The sequence below is a fragment of the Typopeltis vanoorti genome, chromosome 5 (genome assembly GCF_054136105.1).
Source record: "Typopeltis vanoorti isolate ZY-2024b chromosome 5, IOZ_Tvanoo_1.0, whole genome shotgun sequence".
NCBI classification, from domain to species: Eukaryota; Metazoa; Arthropoda; class Arachnida; order Uropygi; family Thelyphonidae; genus Typopeltis; species Typopeltis vanoorti.
In genome coordinates, this window is record NC_143553.1 from 154,253,040 (window position 1) to 154,270,952 (window position 17,913).

At 35.4% G+C, this 17,913-nt stretch overlaps 1 protein-coding gene across 1 annotated transcript; it reads left to right on the plus strand.

The window, feature by feature from the left end:
* The first annotated feature begins 355 nt into the window (after nucleotides 1–355).
* On the plus strand, nucleotides 356–17,639 carry Argk1 (Arginine kinase 1). The gene is made up of 6 exons (XM_090393387.1): nucleotides 356–586; nucleotides 8,249–8,508; nucleotides 12,752–12,900; nucleotides 15,349–15,514; nucleotides 16,888–17,071; nucleotides 17,286–17,639. Exons 1-6 carry the CDS (start codon nucleotides 418–420, stop codon nucleotides 17,429–17,431), a joined length of 1,074 nt encoding a protein of 357 aa, XP_090249513.1. The 5' UTR covers nucleotides 356–417; the 3' UTR covers nucleotides 17,432–17,639.
* Nucleotides 17,640–17,913: the final 274 nt, after the last annotated feature.

Here is a 17,913-nt window from a genome sequence, read left to right on the forward strand (position 1 = left end):
GTAAGTGAATTTGTAGTAATCTGAGCATGTCTGTTCAGACACTCGTATTTCGATCTAAGCTGTGGCAGCAGTGAAACTTGTAGCACAGTTTGTAAAACTTCAGTCTTAACACAAATTTATTTCAGAGAAACTCTTCACTTAAGAATGCTCCGACGTACAGCCGGAGCTGTTTTAAAAATAGCTGTAAACCTGCTGCGTTCGTGTTCTATCCAGAGTCGACCTCTGGATGCCTTCCACTAGGTGCCGTTTTCAAAGTATTCTCCATGGAGATAGGTGAAAGTGTACTCTGGGATGGGATACGGGGGACTACCCATCACCCCATGCGACTTATATTAAAGCCAATTCGTAACATTCACTTTACCATCTCTTTGTATTCCCTGGTACAGAGAATCCGACCTATTCAAGAAAGGACACAAAATGGTTGACCAAGCTACACTGGACAAGCTGGAAGCCGGCTTCAAGAAACTTTCAGAAGCCACGGACTGCAAATCCCTGCTGAAGAAATACCTTACAAAGGAGGTCTTCGATAATCTGAAGACTAAGAAGACAGGAATGGGTGCCACCTTGTTGGATGTCATCCAGTCAGGTGAGTTTTTTATTATATCTAAAATATTCATAAAAACAATTTCAGATTCTCCGTAATACATTGTCTTTGCAATGTGTATTACGAAGGCTCGCTCTTAATGAGTACTCTTGTGATAAGCGTTTATCCAGTTATCATTTTGGTTTTATTATAATACTGTTTTAGCCGTGTAATAATAAATTTCTTTCAGATCAGTTCGTTATAACAAGTAATTATTTGTTTTATTTTAGTGTTCATCCACTGAACAAAATATTAGAGAATCTTTAATTTTGGCTGCTTACATGTAATGACATCGAATACAAATAGTTTACAAGACTTTACTGATTTAACGAATTACTTTAAAAATCGATAGCTTTTTAAAATATTTTGTTCTTAACTAAACTGTTGAGAGAGATTATCTGATGTTGGTTAAATACTTCGACGATTAACTGCTCAAACATCCATATGAAATGATATCACTGATTACTTATTTTAGTTATAACTTAATCAGTTGCACACACAGGATTTAATCTTAGGGGAGAGGGCGAGTTGAGTAGACGATTTGAGAATACACACTACGCATCGCATACGACCTATGACTGAGCATCTGCAAGGATCGCTAATTCATAAGTAGTAAAGAAATAGAAGACACGACATAACATAAGTAAAATAAATTTTAATTAGGAAAAGATTTTTGTAAAATTTGTTTTCCCTCTTTTTTCTTTGGGGGGGGGGTGCCTAGGTCCCTCCTCTGGGTGCGTTACTGGACTTAATTACTTGTAACTTAGTTTTTATTAATGTGCATAGATAAACAGCTCATCTAAGCTTCTTTGAATTTTTTTTTTGGGGGGGGGAGTTATTATACGCAGGGAATATAAGCTTGGTCCACGAGTTGCATGTGTATGCAGTGTTTAAAATTCCAGTGGTGACCAGATCATGCTTTTCTATTATAATGTATTATAAGAGTTTTGTTGTCGATTGGATTATCTGTTTTTATCATCCGCCAATGATTGCTAACCAAAAACTGCAGGAAAAGCTAAAACTTCTACAGTTCTCTTATAGGAAGCTTAGACCCACTGAACTGAAAGGCTAACTGATAAGCATATATGATAGAATGCACGCAGACTATCTACTCGGATGATATCGTTATAATATGCTATGATAAAAAGTCGCCTACGGAAAACCCAATAGGATTGTTTCCTTTTAAATGATAGTGCTGCCTACCCAGGTGACTGATAACTAAAGTGAAACAAGCTGACGTTTTGCAATCGATTTATGAATTTCTATTTTTAATGAGAACTTCAGATTTAATTTTTTTTTTCGGCTGACTTTTACTCATCGAAATCTAATTATTGGATTTTACTAAGTAATAAGAGTTAAGTATAAATTAGATGACTTGTGTGTGTGTCTAGAGGCAAATATTCTTTTGCTAGTTCCAGTCGCAATTTAATTGCGTCTTCAAACTCATTCAGAGACCAAAAAATATAATATTTACTCGTCTATTCGTTTCTTTCTCTATTCATTTAAGCGTTTGCTGCTTTATGACAACCAACAACTAAAACTAGTGAAATGCCGCAAACATAATGCGACTAAGTTTCATTTAAGTTCTTAATGATGAAAAACGGCTTCTCAACCCAGCAGCATGTGCTATTTCAGTGTCGCGAATGAAGGTTGCCGTTTATGGCTATAGATGTCATGCAGTTCTTTTATCCACCAATGTCTTCTCTTGGCGGAAGTTATTTTAGGTGTACAACCGACTGCTGGTATGTTGGATTCGTTAAGCGGTACTTTGTGTTTTTAAAAGAGAACGAAACAAATGTGTAATGCATTATCACGTAGTTCAGCTACGTGATACGAATACGTATCACGAATCGCACAAAGATTTTTTGCATTTTATTTTATCTGAATCTCTTCTCGTTTGTCGTTCTTATTTTAACGAAACTAAATAAAGAATCAAGGATCTGACACTCCTTCTCCATCAAAACTAGTTCAATAGCAGGTTTTTAATTGTACTTTTATTAAAACATGATTTACGGTTAATCGGTAGATTTTTATTCAAAACTTTTAGTTTAAATTAACTTATGCCAAGTTCCATCTTTCGTAACTTATATTACATCGACATACAAACCGAATATTGCACCACATAACCGCAATCCAAGTATTTCTACTCATTCATAAGAGTGCATTCTAGTGGCATCTGGCAAAAGATCTCCGAGGATGATAATCAGCGACCTTAATGTTTCTCGATCACTTCATTAAAACATGCTGTGTTGCCTTCCAGCGTCTTTGGCTCCGATGAAAAGTATCGAGAAAACAAAATGATACTGAGGAAAGATATATAAATAATAGTATGAAAAATACTGACATCGCAGCTAATTGAATTACGATGAATTGGTTGTCACTTCTGCTAAATCAATTTATTCCATATTTCGCCAACTGTAATAGCTGAAGCCAGTTTATTCAAGCATTCTGGTAATTTTATGTAAATCTTGCCTATGGAAGATTGGAAGCCCATTCGTATATTAGTACTGTGAGTGGGCTTAGGATTGGTAATTTAGAAACCCTGTTCAAGAGACCAAATAAATTTTTCCAGCTATTTCAGGCCTCCTAATAGGCAAAGATGACGATCTTAAACTGTGCGAAGACATTCATAAACATCCATACTACAGTGAGATTCGAATCTGCGGTGTATTATTTGGGAAGCGTTATCTCCTCTCCCCAACCATGGGAGCTTTATTATAATTACCTTAATTATAATAAATCATAACTGATTTGTGCCCAATATTTTTTTGCCTAGGTAACCGAACCTCTTCACGAGGCTGTTACCTTGACAAGTTTGCCGCACTCATCCTGGGGATATCTGTATTGTCACGTGAATTTACAATTTATTCTATATCCGTTTTACCCTCAGCAGATGCTACTTTTACATATTATTATCGGTAATGTATAAATCCAAAAGGAGTTCTCCTCCAGTAATTTATCTCAATCCATCATTACGCTCATTTGACGGAAACTTACAAAAAGCAAGAACATCTACTAAATATGAATTTCGTTCATAAGGCATATTCCGGTAATTGGACCACATTTTTTTATTAAGCTAAAAGCACAATAAAGAAATAAAACCCGACAAGTTTCGTAAGTCGTTTGACTTACATCTTCAGGAGTAAAAGGTAACTGAAAGTTAAAACAACAAAAAAGAGAAATTAATAGTTCATACTATACAGTTGTAGCCGTCAGACTGTTTATAAAATTAAAAAATCAGAATGCAGATTCAAAGCAGTGCTAAGTTTAAGCAATGCTGGATGATGCCACATTCTGTTCTTCACGATCATAATGTCCGCGCGGTCTGACTGAGGTATATTTTTATCAAAGCTGACCAAACTTGGTGTAGAATTAGGTCTTAATTTTTATTGCATTGTGTTGGAATTCTAAGCATGTTTGCAGCTTCTTTTAAATTTCCTTATGTAAGTTTTTTTCTATAAAAGACATGTTTGTTTTCTGCCAGAGTACATTGTGGCCGGTGTGGAAATGGTATGGAAAGCTAGACCTGATTTGTGTTCTCTTCTGTTTTGTACATCCTTCTGGTGTTCGTTCATGCGTATTTTCCTGTCTGTCCTACGTAGCAGATGCCGCAAGAACAATAAATTTTATAAACACCTGGTTTTTTTAAAGGATGATGCGGAGGTTTCGGGGGATATAGAAATCTTGAAATTTTTTCCAGCGGCAGAAAGACTACTTTGTTATGTTTGTTTAGTAATTTAGCCATCTTGTCTGTAACATTCTTGATATGGAAGCGTGATGGCCTTTTTGAAATCTTGTTTCTGTGGGATGCTTTTAGGAGGTGTGTGGAGGATTTTTTTTTTGATAGTCTTGGGTTCATAACCATTTTTTTTTTTTTTTTTTTTTTTTTTTTTTTTTTTTTTTTTTTTTTAGGATCTGTGTTAAATATTCCAATTCTTCATTTCTATTTTTCTGTGCTGGAAATATAAGCTCTGTCCCTCCAGGGTTTTTATTAGACCTATTTTTTGTGAAGTGTGGTGGTGTGAGGCCGCATTAAGAAATCTTCCTGTGTTGGTGGGTTTTCTATATATTGAGAAAGAAAGTTTATTATCTTTTTCGTTGACTTCTAATAGGATGTCAAGAAAAGGAAGTTTTCTAAGTTCTTCTTGTTCTAAAGTAAATTTTATATTCTTATGTAAATTATTCAGGTAATTTTTGAAAGCAATGAGTTCATCTGTTGTTCCTGGCCAAATGATGAAAATGTCGTCTACATAGCGTAGCCACATTTTTGGTTTTTTATGATAATTGATTAAAGCATTATTTTCAAAATGTTCCAAAAATAGGTTAGCTAAAGCCGGAGAGAGGGAAGTGCCCGTAGCCAATTCTTCTTTTTGTTCCCAAAATTTGTCTTGATACATGAAAAAAGTATTATTTATACAATGTTTATAAAGATCTAAGATTTCGGGAGGAAAGAGGTCTTCATGGAGATTCACAGTTTCCTTTCTTGGAACATTTGTAAATAGGCTGATAATGTCCAAACTTGCTAAGATGTCTGAAGGTTCAATGTAAATATCTTTTACCTTCTCAATAAAATGTGTACTGTTCTTGATGAGAGATGTTTTTCCTGTGAGGTAAAATCATGTTAGTGAGATGTTTCTCTAAATTAGAGGTCGGAAGGTCTCTTCCATCCATTATCGGTCTTAAGGGAATACCTATCTTATTTTTGGTACACCATAAATTCTTGGAACTAATAGGTGTTTTGATTGTAGAGTTATTTTAAGTTCTTCAGTCCAATTAGGCATCTTTTTAATTAGATCATTGGTTTTATTGTGGGCACGCCATGTGGAATCTCATAGATCCCACAGGTCTATGAATTTCGTTGTCCTGTGGAAGACTCCTCTTCTTTTGTTAAGACCTAAAGTCTCTTGAAAAGATTTCACGTTTGGTTTCTAAAGCAAAACTTCCGGACTATAGATACTTATATTTTGTATTTATTACTATAGGTTCTAAACCTTTCGTCGGTCGGAGACGAATAAAAAAAAAGAAAGTCAGTATGATGAGTTAAATAATTTGGAGATCTAAAAGAACTTTGCATATATGTTACTAGATTTGGAATCCGGTTTCCATGTTTTTTAGTAAATAGCATATCATAGTGAACGTTGGCTATTGTAAAGCTGCGAAGAGTGAGTATACTCGGATTCAAACACCAGTCATCGTAAAGTTTTAGGTCGAAGGACAGAATTAGGTCCAAATATTAGTCTTACAAACATGAAAATTTCAAATATCTTTGGCAAATTCCAACTTCACAATTTTAGTAGGTTCTCCAAGAAAATTGATTTCAGAAGAATAGTGAAGGATGCTGGACATGAAGTGTGAATTTTTGTTGTGGCTCATACAAGGAAGTTGATTGGTCAAGCTACAGTACGCTAGTACCGTGAATGGGAAGAAATTCGAGAAGGAACTTGTTTACATTGAACTTCGAAGGCCTGTGCAGCGCATTCTTTGGGAAATACATAAAACAGGAGGCTATTCCAGATTGCGGCAGGAATGGAGGAGGTGGGGGAGAGAGAGAGAGAGAGAGAGAAACTTGCTCTGTGTGTTTGGAGTTGGAATGTAAAGTGGTGCTTAGGATGGCAGCTGCAAACATCTCAGTGGATTTTGTGGAGATAAAGGGGATATTACTGATGCTAGTTCTGAACATTTACCGCGGAAATATAGAAGTCACATACAGAAGAAGCCAAACTCCTGTGCCAAAATGAATGGAATGAAATGGTAGGAGATGGGTCATTAGTCAGTCTGATTGCGTTTTTTTATGTTTCAGCAATACTCAAATGATAGGCGGATTTTTTGTTCGAGGTTAATAGCTCTTCAGTGATAAAGAAATGCCTCAAGTGAAAAAGAAATTCCAACTTTTTGGATCCAGAGGAGACATTGACCGTGATGCGTTTATTCCACGAGATGCTTGATAATTCCAATTAGAGAAATCTCATCTTCCCTAGTGCTTTGGGTGTTGTTGGAGATAAGGCTAAAAGTTTTTTTGGAAAATAAGGCAGAACTGTTATTACATGCATCGAAATTGACAATGTTACCCCACCTACATCGAAGAATGGTTTAGAGATCAGAATTTAGGAATTACAGGGGTCTAAGTTTTGGTTGTTCATGAAGTGCAAGGTTTGTCAACTGATAACGAGGAATGAGGTCTATTATAATCAGCAAAACTGTTTTATTTTATTGGTGGTTAACTGGAGTAGGTCCATGATACACGTATAAAGGGAAGAGGATAGAACATTGCAGTACTTGAGCATTAGTTGAATAGCTGATAGATCCCACTAGATATTCACCGAACTTTTCCATGCTACATATCTAGAGAGGTAAGTGACGTAGGTTAGCTGATATCTGATCAGCTTTGGCTAAATTCATAGACTGTCGTGTCGTTCGTTACTTGAGTTCCTTCACGCTAGCACAGGAGCTGGGTGTTAATGGTACTCTCCATTAATTTTGAGATGACTTGAGCTGAGAGAAATTTGGCGGTAGTTTAATGGTCAAGGCTTTATCTTTGTTAGGACTGGGTTGTACATGGACTAATTTCCAGCGTAAGGTAGACACTAGTGGGATAAGAACATAAAATTCGACATAGAACAGCAGACAACTCTGGAGCACAAATGTTCAATACAACTGGAGGAATGCTATGAAGACCAGAGGCTTCTTGATATCTAATTTAGACAAGTTTTCTGACTTTTGAAAGATCAAAGGGATGTTTAGAATGGTTGGAGAACGTTTGCCAAAATCAATTATTCATGCATTTTAGGAGTATGATGGTAGGCGACTCGTATTTGATTTGTGTAACAACGCAATAAAACCACGTGGGTGCAACTGAGATTAGCCAAGAATCTTTTAGAAAATAACGAGGAACGAAATTGGTAAAATACTGTGTAGCGGTGTAATTAACAAAACTTGTCTGCTTAAATTTAATTCATCTTAATTCGCATGCTATGAATTCACTATTTACCTCAACATCTCGAGCTATAGTGAAGAAAATGAAGTACCAGGGAAAGTACAAAATCAACCTGATGGTGGTTTTATTGTCTGATGTTCATGTTTTTTTTTAATCGGCCATCTTTGAATTATGGAAATTTACTTAATCCGAAGAATTTCTTAATGTTCTCAGATCTGTGTAAACTGCTGTAGAGACCAACGGTGATTTGTCTTCAACACATCTCAAAACGTGCCAGTTTAGTGGTACATGATTCGCGTTCTGTGCGAAACTACCATTTTTCTATAATGGACTAAGATTGGAATATATGGTATGTCGATTATATACTGGAATCATTCAACCATCCGAACTGAAAGTTTCATGGAGTTATTTTTTAGATAATTAGTATAATTATCATGTATATATACAATGTATGTCTGCATTTTATATATTTATATAAAATGCATAATACTAGCTCACAGTTTTAGTTGTTTCAGTCGTTATTAAAACTAAAAATGGAGTTGCTCGGGTGTTTTTAGTTTTAAATAAAATGGTACTTTTTTCAAGCAAATATCTAAGCAAAATATCTCGCTGCACACAAATCATTGCCACGGTCCGTTTTATTGAAATGTCTATTTGCTAGCCGAGGCGTAATTTAATTGAATAAAGTTAGTTTATTATTCCTACTCTATGGATTTTTTTGCTTATTCCAGGTGTGGAAAACTTGGACAGTGGAGTTGGTATCTATGCCCCCGATGCAGAATCATACACAGTTTTTGCTGAACTCTTTAATCCAATCATTGACGATTACCACGGTGGTTTCAAAGCCACTGATAAGCATCCTCCAACAGACTTCGGTGACCTTAAGACAATTGTCAACGTTGATCCCACCAGTGAATTTGTCGTATCCACCAGGGTAAGATGTGGTCGCAGTCTACAGGGTTATCCCTTCAATCCCTGTTTGACAGAGGCCGTAAGTAGTTTTGATTTCTCTGGAAATCAAATAATTATCACGAATTATTCTTAGAACTAAGGAAATTCTGATTTTTATTTTTTTTATCAGATCAAGTATTCAAATATTTAAATTAACGGGCCGAAAAGCTCATTGAAATTTTCTTTTCGATTAGTTTTTTCCCATTATCGATGATTTTGATAACTCGCCACCATCCGATATATCATGTAATTAAACTTGTTAACTGAACTATTTCTTTCTTTCTTTTTTTTATTTTATTTATTTTCCTTTCTAACTGGTTTAACAGAAGTTTGGAATCGTTTTTAAGTGGAATGTGCAACCTCGTTGTTTTGTTTTATTTTTTTTTAAGCAAATAATATAGCTTAGAAACAAGGTTGTAAACATTTTTTTTTTTCTGAGCAGAATTTTCAAGTGGTACATGAACTCAGGAACTTCATAGAAATTTCAGTTCCTTACTATATAAACTTGCCTAAAACATCCAACTACTGCGGTAGTTTTCAAGAACGATGGGCGGGGGCGATGGTTCCAATTCAGACCAGACGAATCAGCCCCAGTGATCTTTCATTCCTAAATCATTTGTCAGGATAATTCCCTTACTCCGTTAGAACAAAAGAGCTTCTTTAAACATGACGAAACTCCCAGACCGAAACAAACGTAGCTCTTTTTTCACACTGAAAGACGTCTCATGTTCATAGTTCTGTGATGGGCCTGTACCTAAAATACTTTTTGATTAAAAGAAGTTACTTTCCATCATTTTGATCAGTGTGCGTAGAAATCCTTCAACCTACTTTTCGGTGGATTACGGAGCCAACTGCGGCTAGTGTGAATATTCGGAAGCGTTTTTTTTTCTTCCTAAATACCTTTTTCTCAAAGAATTGATAACATCAGTCCAATACCTATCAAGTTTATAATGACCACTGGCTCGTTTCTTAATGTCTCCATCGTCTATCTGGTGAGTGTTAACGGCTTCAGTTTTGTAATAAAACAATCTCCGTCAGATAACTGCTTGTTAACACTGCATCGTTAAGTAGCAATGTTGTTTTTTATGCACCATAGTCTTCACTTATGTAAATGAGTGGCCAAATGCTATGCCGCCTTACTTGCATTGCAATATGTTAACAAAAAAAAAAAGTCACCAAATTCATGCATCTATAGTTTTTCATAAATTTTATTTAAAAATCGGCAGTAAATTTGGAGTTAGGTAGTATTTCAGAAATAAAAGTAGTGATTTCATAGCAATGCTCATGGAATTAATGATTGTCCCTTTTCAATAACGTTAATTTACACGTTTCTCTTTATATACAAAGCAAATTTTATGAACTACTACACTTATGGTGTTGATTTCTAGGCTGTTTTAAATTATTTAATAAAAAAATAGCCAATCCGCTGACCATTGAGACTTTGACTTGGCTTACTGGGATCACGAAGGTCATCATCAGGTTCAATTTTTTTTTTTGGCTGTAGCATTTTTTTTATACTAAGGAGTAAATACAACAGATCCCACTTGTTTACCAAGTTTCCCTGGATCTACATTTTTCTTATATTAGAGATAAAAAAAAAAAAGTGCGACTATTTGTAAAGGACTTTTCCTTACAGAAATGGATTGCTCGAGTGGATTATTTCAACACCGCACTTCTTGCCCAAGGACGAACAACTATCCTTTAGTTCGATAAACCAAACTCGAATCTCGTCAGGGATTTGAAAAATTTCCTATGCAATATCAATCGTATTCGAATCGGCCTGGAATTTACAGTTTTTTCTCCTCTTAATTAGTGTTTTTTTTTTAAAAACAAACGGGATAGTTCATGCGCAACTGACGTCAGTTCTGAACAGGACAACTAAAGCAATTAAATTTAAGTGATTTGATATTTTTGGATGTAGTAACCGGACTTCAAATTTCAGCCTGATTACTGGACTTAAATTCGAAGTCGTTGCTCAGATCCTAAATACCTTTTTTTTTCTCATAGACACGATATTCCAATTCGAAAATCCATAGATTTTCTAATTGGAATCTCTGCAATAATCAAAGCAAATTTTTCTCCAAAAGAAAAACATCAGTAGGCAACCGTGAATTTTCTTAAATAACAAATTCTTCTAATGGTAGAAAGTAGTGGCTTTCGTGTAGTTGTCTGACGGTAGTTGTCTTTATTGCCGAGAAACTTCCTAAACCATGTACTGGCTAACAATTGCTATACATTATGGCGAGACAGACAGAAACCTTCTGAGGTTTCATGAGTAGAAGAAGGCTATGAAGATATTGTTTCTTACTCAATGGCAGAAGTCTATTTCTGAAACAAATAGCAATATAGTGTATATTTATATTGGGCACAAAATAGTCTTCTTTTCATCCTTCTATTACCCAAGAGCAGAATCGTTTGGACACTTCTTCGCCAAGAAACTCCGTAGCGTAATCATTTGCAATGATGCCCATTGGTTGAACAAAGCTAAATTCGAATCCCGTTCAGGACCCAAATGTTTGAGGCTTTTCAAATAATGTGATTTAGACGGTCTCATACGGAAATGGCAAGATTTTCCTCCTGGAAACTTTTTATCGAAAAAACCGGCCAGAAGAGAACACCCAATTGATAAAATACATTATACAGATGGGTTAATCGTCCTATCGGAGTACCAACCAGGTTACTTGGCCGTGATACGCTACTGAGCATAACCTGTAAGGGAGGACATTTTCACCACTAGACTTGTTTATGTGTAAAGCATTCGCGTAGCATCCTTATATCACATAATATTTAGCGAACGAGCGCACACACATATTCAGGTGTGTTTAGACGTTCATGAAGAAATTTCATGCAACCTTTTTTTTATTCGCGTTCAGTTGAAAAGTGAAGACCATTTCTCAAGAATAACTTCCTCTCCCAGAGAGGAAAGAGCTGTTTATTTCAGGTATTCGAATGCAGTTTTGACTTAAGTGGTTTCATAGCCTCCCAGTGTCAGATAACCGGCTCACTTATAGGCTGGAAGTGGCTTGAAAACGTTCATTTTTTTGGTCTCTTGAGTAAGGTTTCCGGACCAGATAAAATGACTGAAGTATAAAAATTAACAGAAAAAAATATCCTATATGGTATTATGTACTATATGTTTTTACAGCCTGTGGTTGGTGATCGCATAAAATTGTCGGATACAACTGACGTATATTACGTTACCAACAACAAAAAAACTTGCTTCACTCAATCCAAAGTATTCTGAAAATAATGCTACTTGCATGAAATGGCTTTCGCCATCGAGTTCGCTGCTAGTACTTAAGGAGTTGTTTCATGCTAAAATTTTCAGGGCTAAAATTGATCTTAAAATCTTATGACATTGGACAGAGATTCAAGTTAGTTTTCTTCGTAGTCTACATCTCAAAGCAAGTCTCTCGCTGCTCTTAGTAATGGAAAACAAATTAGTTTACTTTGGTAAACGTCGATCCGTATCATGCATAACTTAGCGTTGTAATTATTTTTTTTTTTGAACTTGCGTTCATAGTATGCTCAAATTCATCACCGAAGAAAGGCACATTTATAGGTTTGCATTTTTAGTGCGAATCCAACCCGCCCACGGAGCCTGTTAAACTGTATACGCTAAATGTGTGTGTACGCATTAAACATTATATAATCCATCCAGAAATTCTGCCTTGGATACAAAACATGGAAGGGTTTCAATAAGCACGTGCTTAGTCTTCCTCTCGCTAGTCGGCTAAATTCATCTACCACTTAAACGCATTAACGATTGATCAATCACTGCCAACAGTGGAATTCAACCCCCCCCTAACTTATTGGTTAGATAGCGGGTACCTTAATCACTCGGCAAACCAGGCAGGCGAACTTAAGTACGTCTCAACTTGTCACGCATTGAAATAGAGCCGTTTTCTACCTCTATAGAGATAGGGATGTGCATACTCACTCCTACATCAGGAGTGATTTCAGCTTAACTCAAAGCATTCGTTACTTTAGGAATACTGAAACGCAGTCTGTAGTGACGTGAGGTTGCTCTTTCTTCATTGATACATCATCGCAAACATTTTGTTTACTTATTGTAGGATAAAATTTAGAAATGCCGGTTCTTGTCAAATATACTATCCAAACTGGATTTTAAACTCGCATCAATTATTAATGGCTAATTATTTATAATAAAAATTTCAAATTCATTAAACAGACCACGTTATTGAATTTGATTTCTCAAATGGTAACAAATTTTTAGCTTTTATGTTATACCTTGTTCTTACGTATGAAATCTAAACTTTCAGCAATACAAAGAGATGGAGGAGAAAGTCAGCAGCACCTTGGGTAGCATGGAAGGTGAACTAAAAGGCAAATACTATCCTCTGACTGGAATGGACAAGGCCACGCAACAACAACTAATTGATGATCACTTCTTATTCAAGGAGGGAGACAGGTAACACATTTTTAAACTAACTCATAGTAGCATTTTTAGTTAAAAGTGCAAAGCCTTTTTATACTTTGAAATTATCAGTTGCTTGGGATTTAGCTGTCGCTTCTTGTGGAAATCGAGAAAGAAAAATGCGTGAAAGATAAACGAATAGCAAGAGTATAAGCTTATAAAATGCAAATATGCGTCTCCCGGTAATGGGTTAAGAGTACTACTAGTGTTATATTATTATTGTAAGCTAGACAGCACGAAACATCTTTCATTTGATAAATATGGGATGGGCAGATCAGCGAATTTGAACTAGGGTAGCTGGTATGATTACAGAGGCCACAACATCCACACTACTGCCTATTGAACGAAATGCCCAGTTCAATTTACATTTTAAGATTCGAAAATCTTTAACGATTTCTCCAATTTTGCGTCTCAAACATTCAAAACCAGTTAGGTCTCGATATCTGAAGACAGTCTAGAACTTGTTTACTAATTAACGAAGACTAACTTATTTTTTCATCTCGCTCTTTCATTATGGCATAAGTAGATATTTGGCTATTATCTAAATGAAAGCTGCTTGTATTCTGCGTTAATATTTTTTTTGTGCTAAAGTAAGGCATTGGCAAAAGGCCAACGCGTAAAACACTTCCGGATTTAAATTGGCATTTGTAATCTTAAAATTTAAGTTAGTATTATCCTTTAGTGATTTTTGAATCGCTGCTGTGGTACTGAAGATTATGTAACTTGTGAAAAGCGATTTTTTTTCTACGTTTTGAATGGTTATATTGTAAATTTTCTATTTTATAGATAACGATAGCCCACCTGCTTCACAGAGGGAAAATACAAATTACCAACTTTAGAGAACATTTAATATAAATACTTTAAAATGTATAACAAGTACAATGTCAGCCTTGTTGACCGAGCTGTTTACGTATGTTTGAAATCCCGATAAAGTGATTTGATTTGAAACACCTTCTGTTTGATTTTTAGAATGGATTTCGAATTATGTAAAAGATTTATAAAAGCATAAATAGAAAAAAAAAATCTTAGCCAATGCACGCCACTTACTTATACTGTAAATGTTTACATCCCGTTGTGGGTTGGAGTCAAAAAATTTAGATGACATTAAACTTTTCCATTAGTACTGTTGTTATGGGAAGGGATTTCCATCGTTCTAGTAAACTCCTCCCCTCCAAATAATGTTCATTAATTAGCCTCAATAAAACGTTCATCACCCTAGTACTATGTAAATTAGTTAAATTATTTGAGTTTTTATTTGTGGAATATACTGATTTTGACAATAATAAAATAACGAAGCATTTCTTTATTACATAACATGCTAGTGTAACCGAGGTTGGGATATGCTTTTAGATTACTGAATTCTGTTTCGAATCTTAAACGAAAATAGAAGAGCGATGGACTCTACCTCGAGACTGGTAGGAATTTACTACGGAAGCAACTCGGGAAGCAATGAAATTATATATTCTGTTTAGTAATTGCATGCGTTCTCCAGCTTGTTTTTTTTTTCTAAGTAAAAAAAAAAAAAAAAAAAATCCTGCCATCTTCGTGTAATAACCGATGACTTCAATTGAAAAATCATTAGAGACGATGCTTTTCCCTAACAGCTGCCTTTTGGTGCAAACCATGTTTTGAATGAGACTTGACACAATTTTCCTTCAACGGGTGTCACTGTACTTTCTTTCAAAAACATATCGACTGAGCACTGCTCAAGAGAAAGGTCAAAATACTGTTTGTTTTTGTTTTGGTTCTTCGCCTTCGTTGCCTCGACGTACTAAATAATTTACGTTAATAGTAGTAAAGGATCTTCACATCCACCAACATTACGGTGAACTCAATGTTTTTAAGAAACTGTTTTAGTAGGAATTGATAGTTTTTAACTAAGTGATAACACAGCTATAAGAATCTTCAGAAAAATGCAATATTCATGCTGCTTGGCTGTCTGTATATTAAGAAGAGTTGGGTAAAGATGGTCGCAAAATTTGCGAATGAAAGTTCTCGCTCCAGAAGAGGGAAGCTAGTGCATCCGCAATATTTGCCGGATCAGACTCCATTCAGCTAATTCAAGTGGTTGCAAATTTAGTTCTGAAAGATATTCAGAAAAATAAATTTCTTTTTAAATAGCTTAACAGAAAATTACTTTGACGATTGTTTTTGAAATATGTAAACGGCTGTGAAATTTATGAAATGAAGGCGGAATAATCAACGCATTTTGGTGATTGAGTCATTACCATAGTCCTGTTTACCTTACTATATAAATCTCCGGATGAAACCTACCTATTGAAGGTTTTCGTTTGCAGTACTATTTTCAAATTTATTTATAAATAATTGCGAAATTAACCTTCACTTGGATTTGTCTTAATGACCGTTAAAGTATCGTTGCTTTTTTAAACCAGCATGTTTGTAGTACCGAAATGATGATTTACGCACATCCCAATGTTACAGGTTCTTGCAAGCCGCTAACGCTTGCCGCTACTGGCCTACAGGTCGGGGCATCTATCACAATGACGCCAAGACTTTCCTGGTCTGGTGCAACGAAGAGGATCACCTGAGAATCATTTCCATGCAGAAAGGAGGAGATCTGAATCAAGTATTCACAAGGCTTGTTGAAGTAAGTATGCTCCTTCGATATAGGCGGTACTATAGTAAACATCATTAGCACCGCGTAGGAATATTTTACATTACGCAACGAAAGTATTGCTTAATTTCTTTATGAAATATTTGAATCTGTAGCTTCTATTCGTCTGCCTTCGCTAGCTTATTTCTCATATCATAAAAATTTGCGATTTTTACTAATAATCTTCTAATATAATAGCAAAATGCTTACGAATGTAAACTGCTTGAAGCTGGAAACGTCTATTGAGTTTGTGATTTATGATAAATGTTGGGTTCGATTGGGTTGTTTTGTAATTACATCCGAAGCAACTAAGGCTATGTAGCAAATGTATCATGTCAGTTAATATCATCTCTTCTCCCAGGCTGATCTGTAGGTAACAGATTACTCGTTATTACGCACACTAATGTGGTCATAATCAGAGAAAAACAATTAAGTAATAAAAAAATTGACTAGTGATTTTATTTGAATTTGAAAATTAGTTGATTAATGTAGTGGTGGCCAATCTTTTTGTTTCTCGTAAACTTAACCACAGTGATGCTATAATTTGTTATGCAATGTTTTGTTATGAAAACGAAACGCATAAAGCTTTGTCAGGTCTGATATGCCATGCCAAAAGTGTTTTATCAGACCTTTAGAATCTGCGCTTTGGCTCCAAATTTCCTTTTCTAGACTTTGTAGCCCACATCTGCTGCTTTAAACTCTCATAACTCTGACTATACAGACCATCTTAATTAACTCTGGCAATTGATCGTATACAGTCTAATTACCCACACATTATTGTCCGTGAAATTTTAAACGTCTGTAATTCAAACTGGCTCCCATTCTCTTTTCAGACCAAGAACGTAAACAGCTGACTCAGCTTCCAAAAATCTTGATATTCTTTTTTGTACTAAATATCTTCTGTTTAAAGCCCAATACCTTGTTAATCCCAAATTCGCCCAACCTAATAATATTGTTAAAGTATGCAAGTGCCGTTTTACTCTGAGCCAGTCAATTAACTGCAATTAGCAGGCCTAATCGTGCTTGCAGGCCATAAGTTGGACGTAGTTGTATTAATATACTTCGGGTTATTAAATAAATCTTATTTATGTATATATTTGAACGACGTTTAGCTAGCGCCCTAAATTTTAAAATTTGGTTTGTTTTCTCGAAGTAAAATTTACTAATTCTTGATGGTTGATCAAATGGGTGAACTGACCAATATGAAGAATCTTTGCTTGACTCAATATGTAAACTTGTTGTCAAGCTAAATCTCATTAAATATTTTTCTGGTAGCAATTTGCATGCACTTTATTGTGGAATAACGTTTTTTGAGTGCATTTGTTTTTTGTAATTTTTAAAGTCAAATTTATTTTAACATTTTCCAGGCAGTAAACAAAATTGAATCCAAAGTTCCATTCTCCCGGGATGATCGTCTGGGATTCTTGACCTTCTGTCCTACTAACCTTGGTACCACCATCCGTGCTAGTGTGCATATTGCCCTTCCAAAACTAGCCAAGGACCGTAAAGTTCTTGAGGACGTCGCTGCAAAATTCAACCTGCAAGTCCGTGGTAAGTATGAGAACCCATGGAAAACTTTTCTTACTCCTTACAAAAAAAAAATTTCCAAAGTATTAATTACCTTAGATTACCAACTGTTAATCAGAAATAATTTTACATGCCTTGTTCCTAATATCAAGTTTCTTATTTAAAAAAAAGAATATATTTTAATATTTAAAGATGTTCTTTCCATATGATCGCTAACGGAGAACAATTCTTGTTTCAGGCACAAGAGGCGAGCACACCGAGAGCGAGGGTGGCGTGTACGATATTTCCAACAAACGACGCATGGGTCTAACAGAATACCAAGCTGTTAAAGAAATGCAGGACGGCATTTTGGAGATGATCAAGATGGAGAAAGCAGCAGCTTAAATGGGCCAGCGTCGTCAGCCTAACTTTCCAGCCCCACTTGGTGTCCTGAACACAGGAAAAAAAAAATTTTTTTTTTCGTTTTCTCATCTGGCATCTTTTCATAGATTATTTACATTGTGTTCCACTGTTGGAATCTCCATTTTAAGAAGCAAATTTTTTCAACGATAGCCCTTACTTTTTGCCAATCAAAATAAATGTATTTACACAACTTGTCTTTCTTTCTCAGCCTTGAACAAACACTCGTTATGACAGATTAACTGAATATTGAACTTAGTATAATACACTCAAAGCTTTTAATGGCAACACAGAAATATTAATTCAGGAAAAAATTGCGTTGATGAAATAAGTAATGCTCCCAGCTGAATTTTTTTACTGATTTAGTTATGAGGCCCAATACAGTAGTATTGGGCCTAATATGTCCCAATGCGTAGTACATTGAAATTCAGGTACAGTCATCTCACAAGCAATGTCGAACACGTATC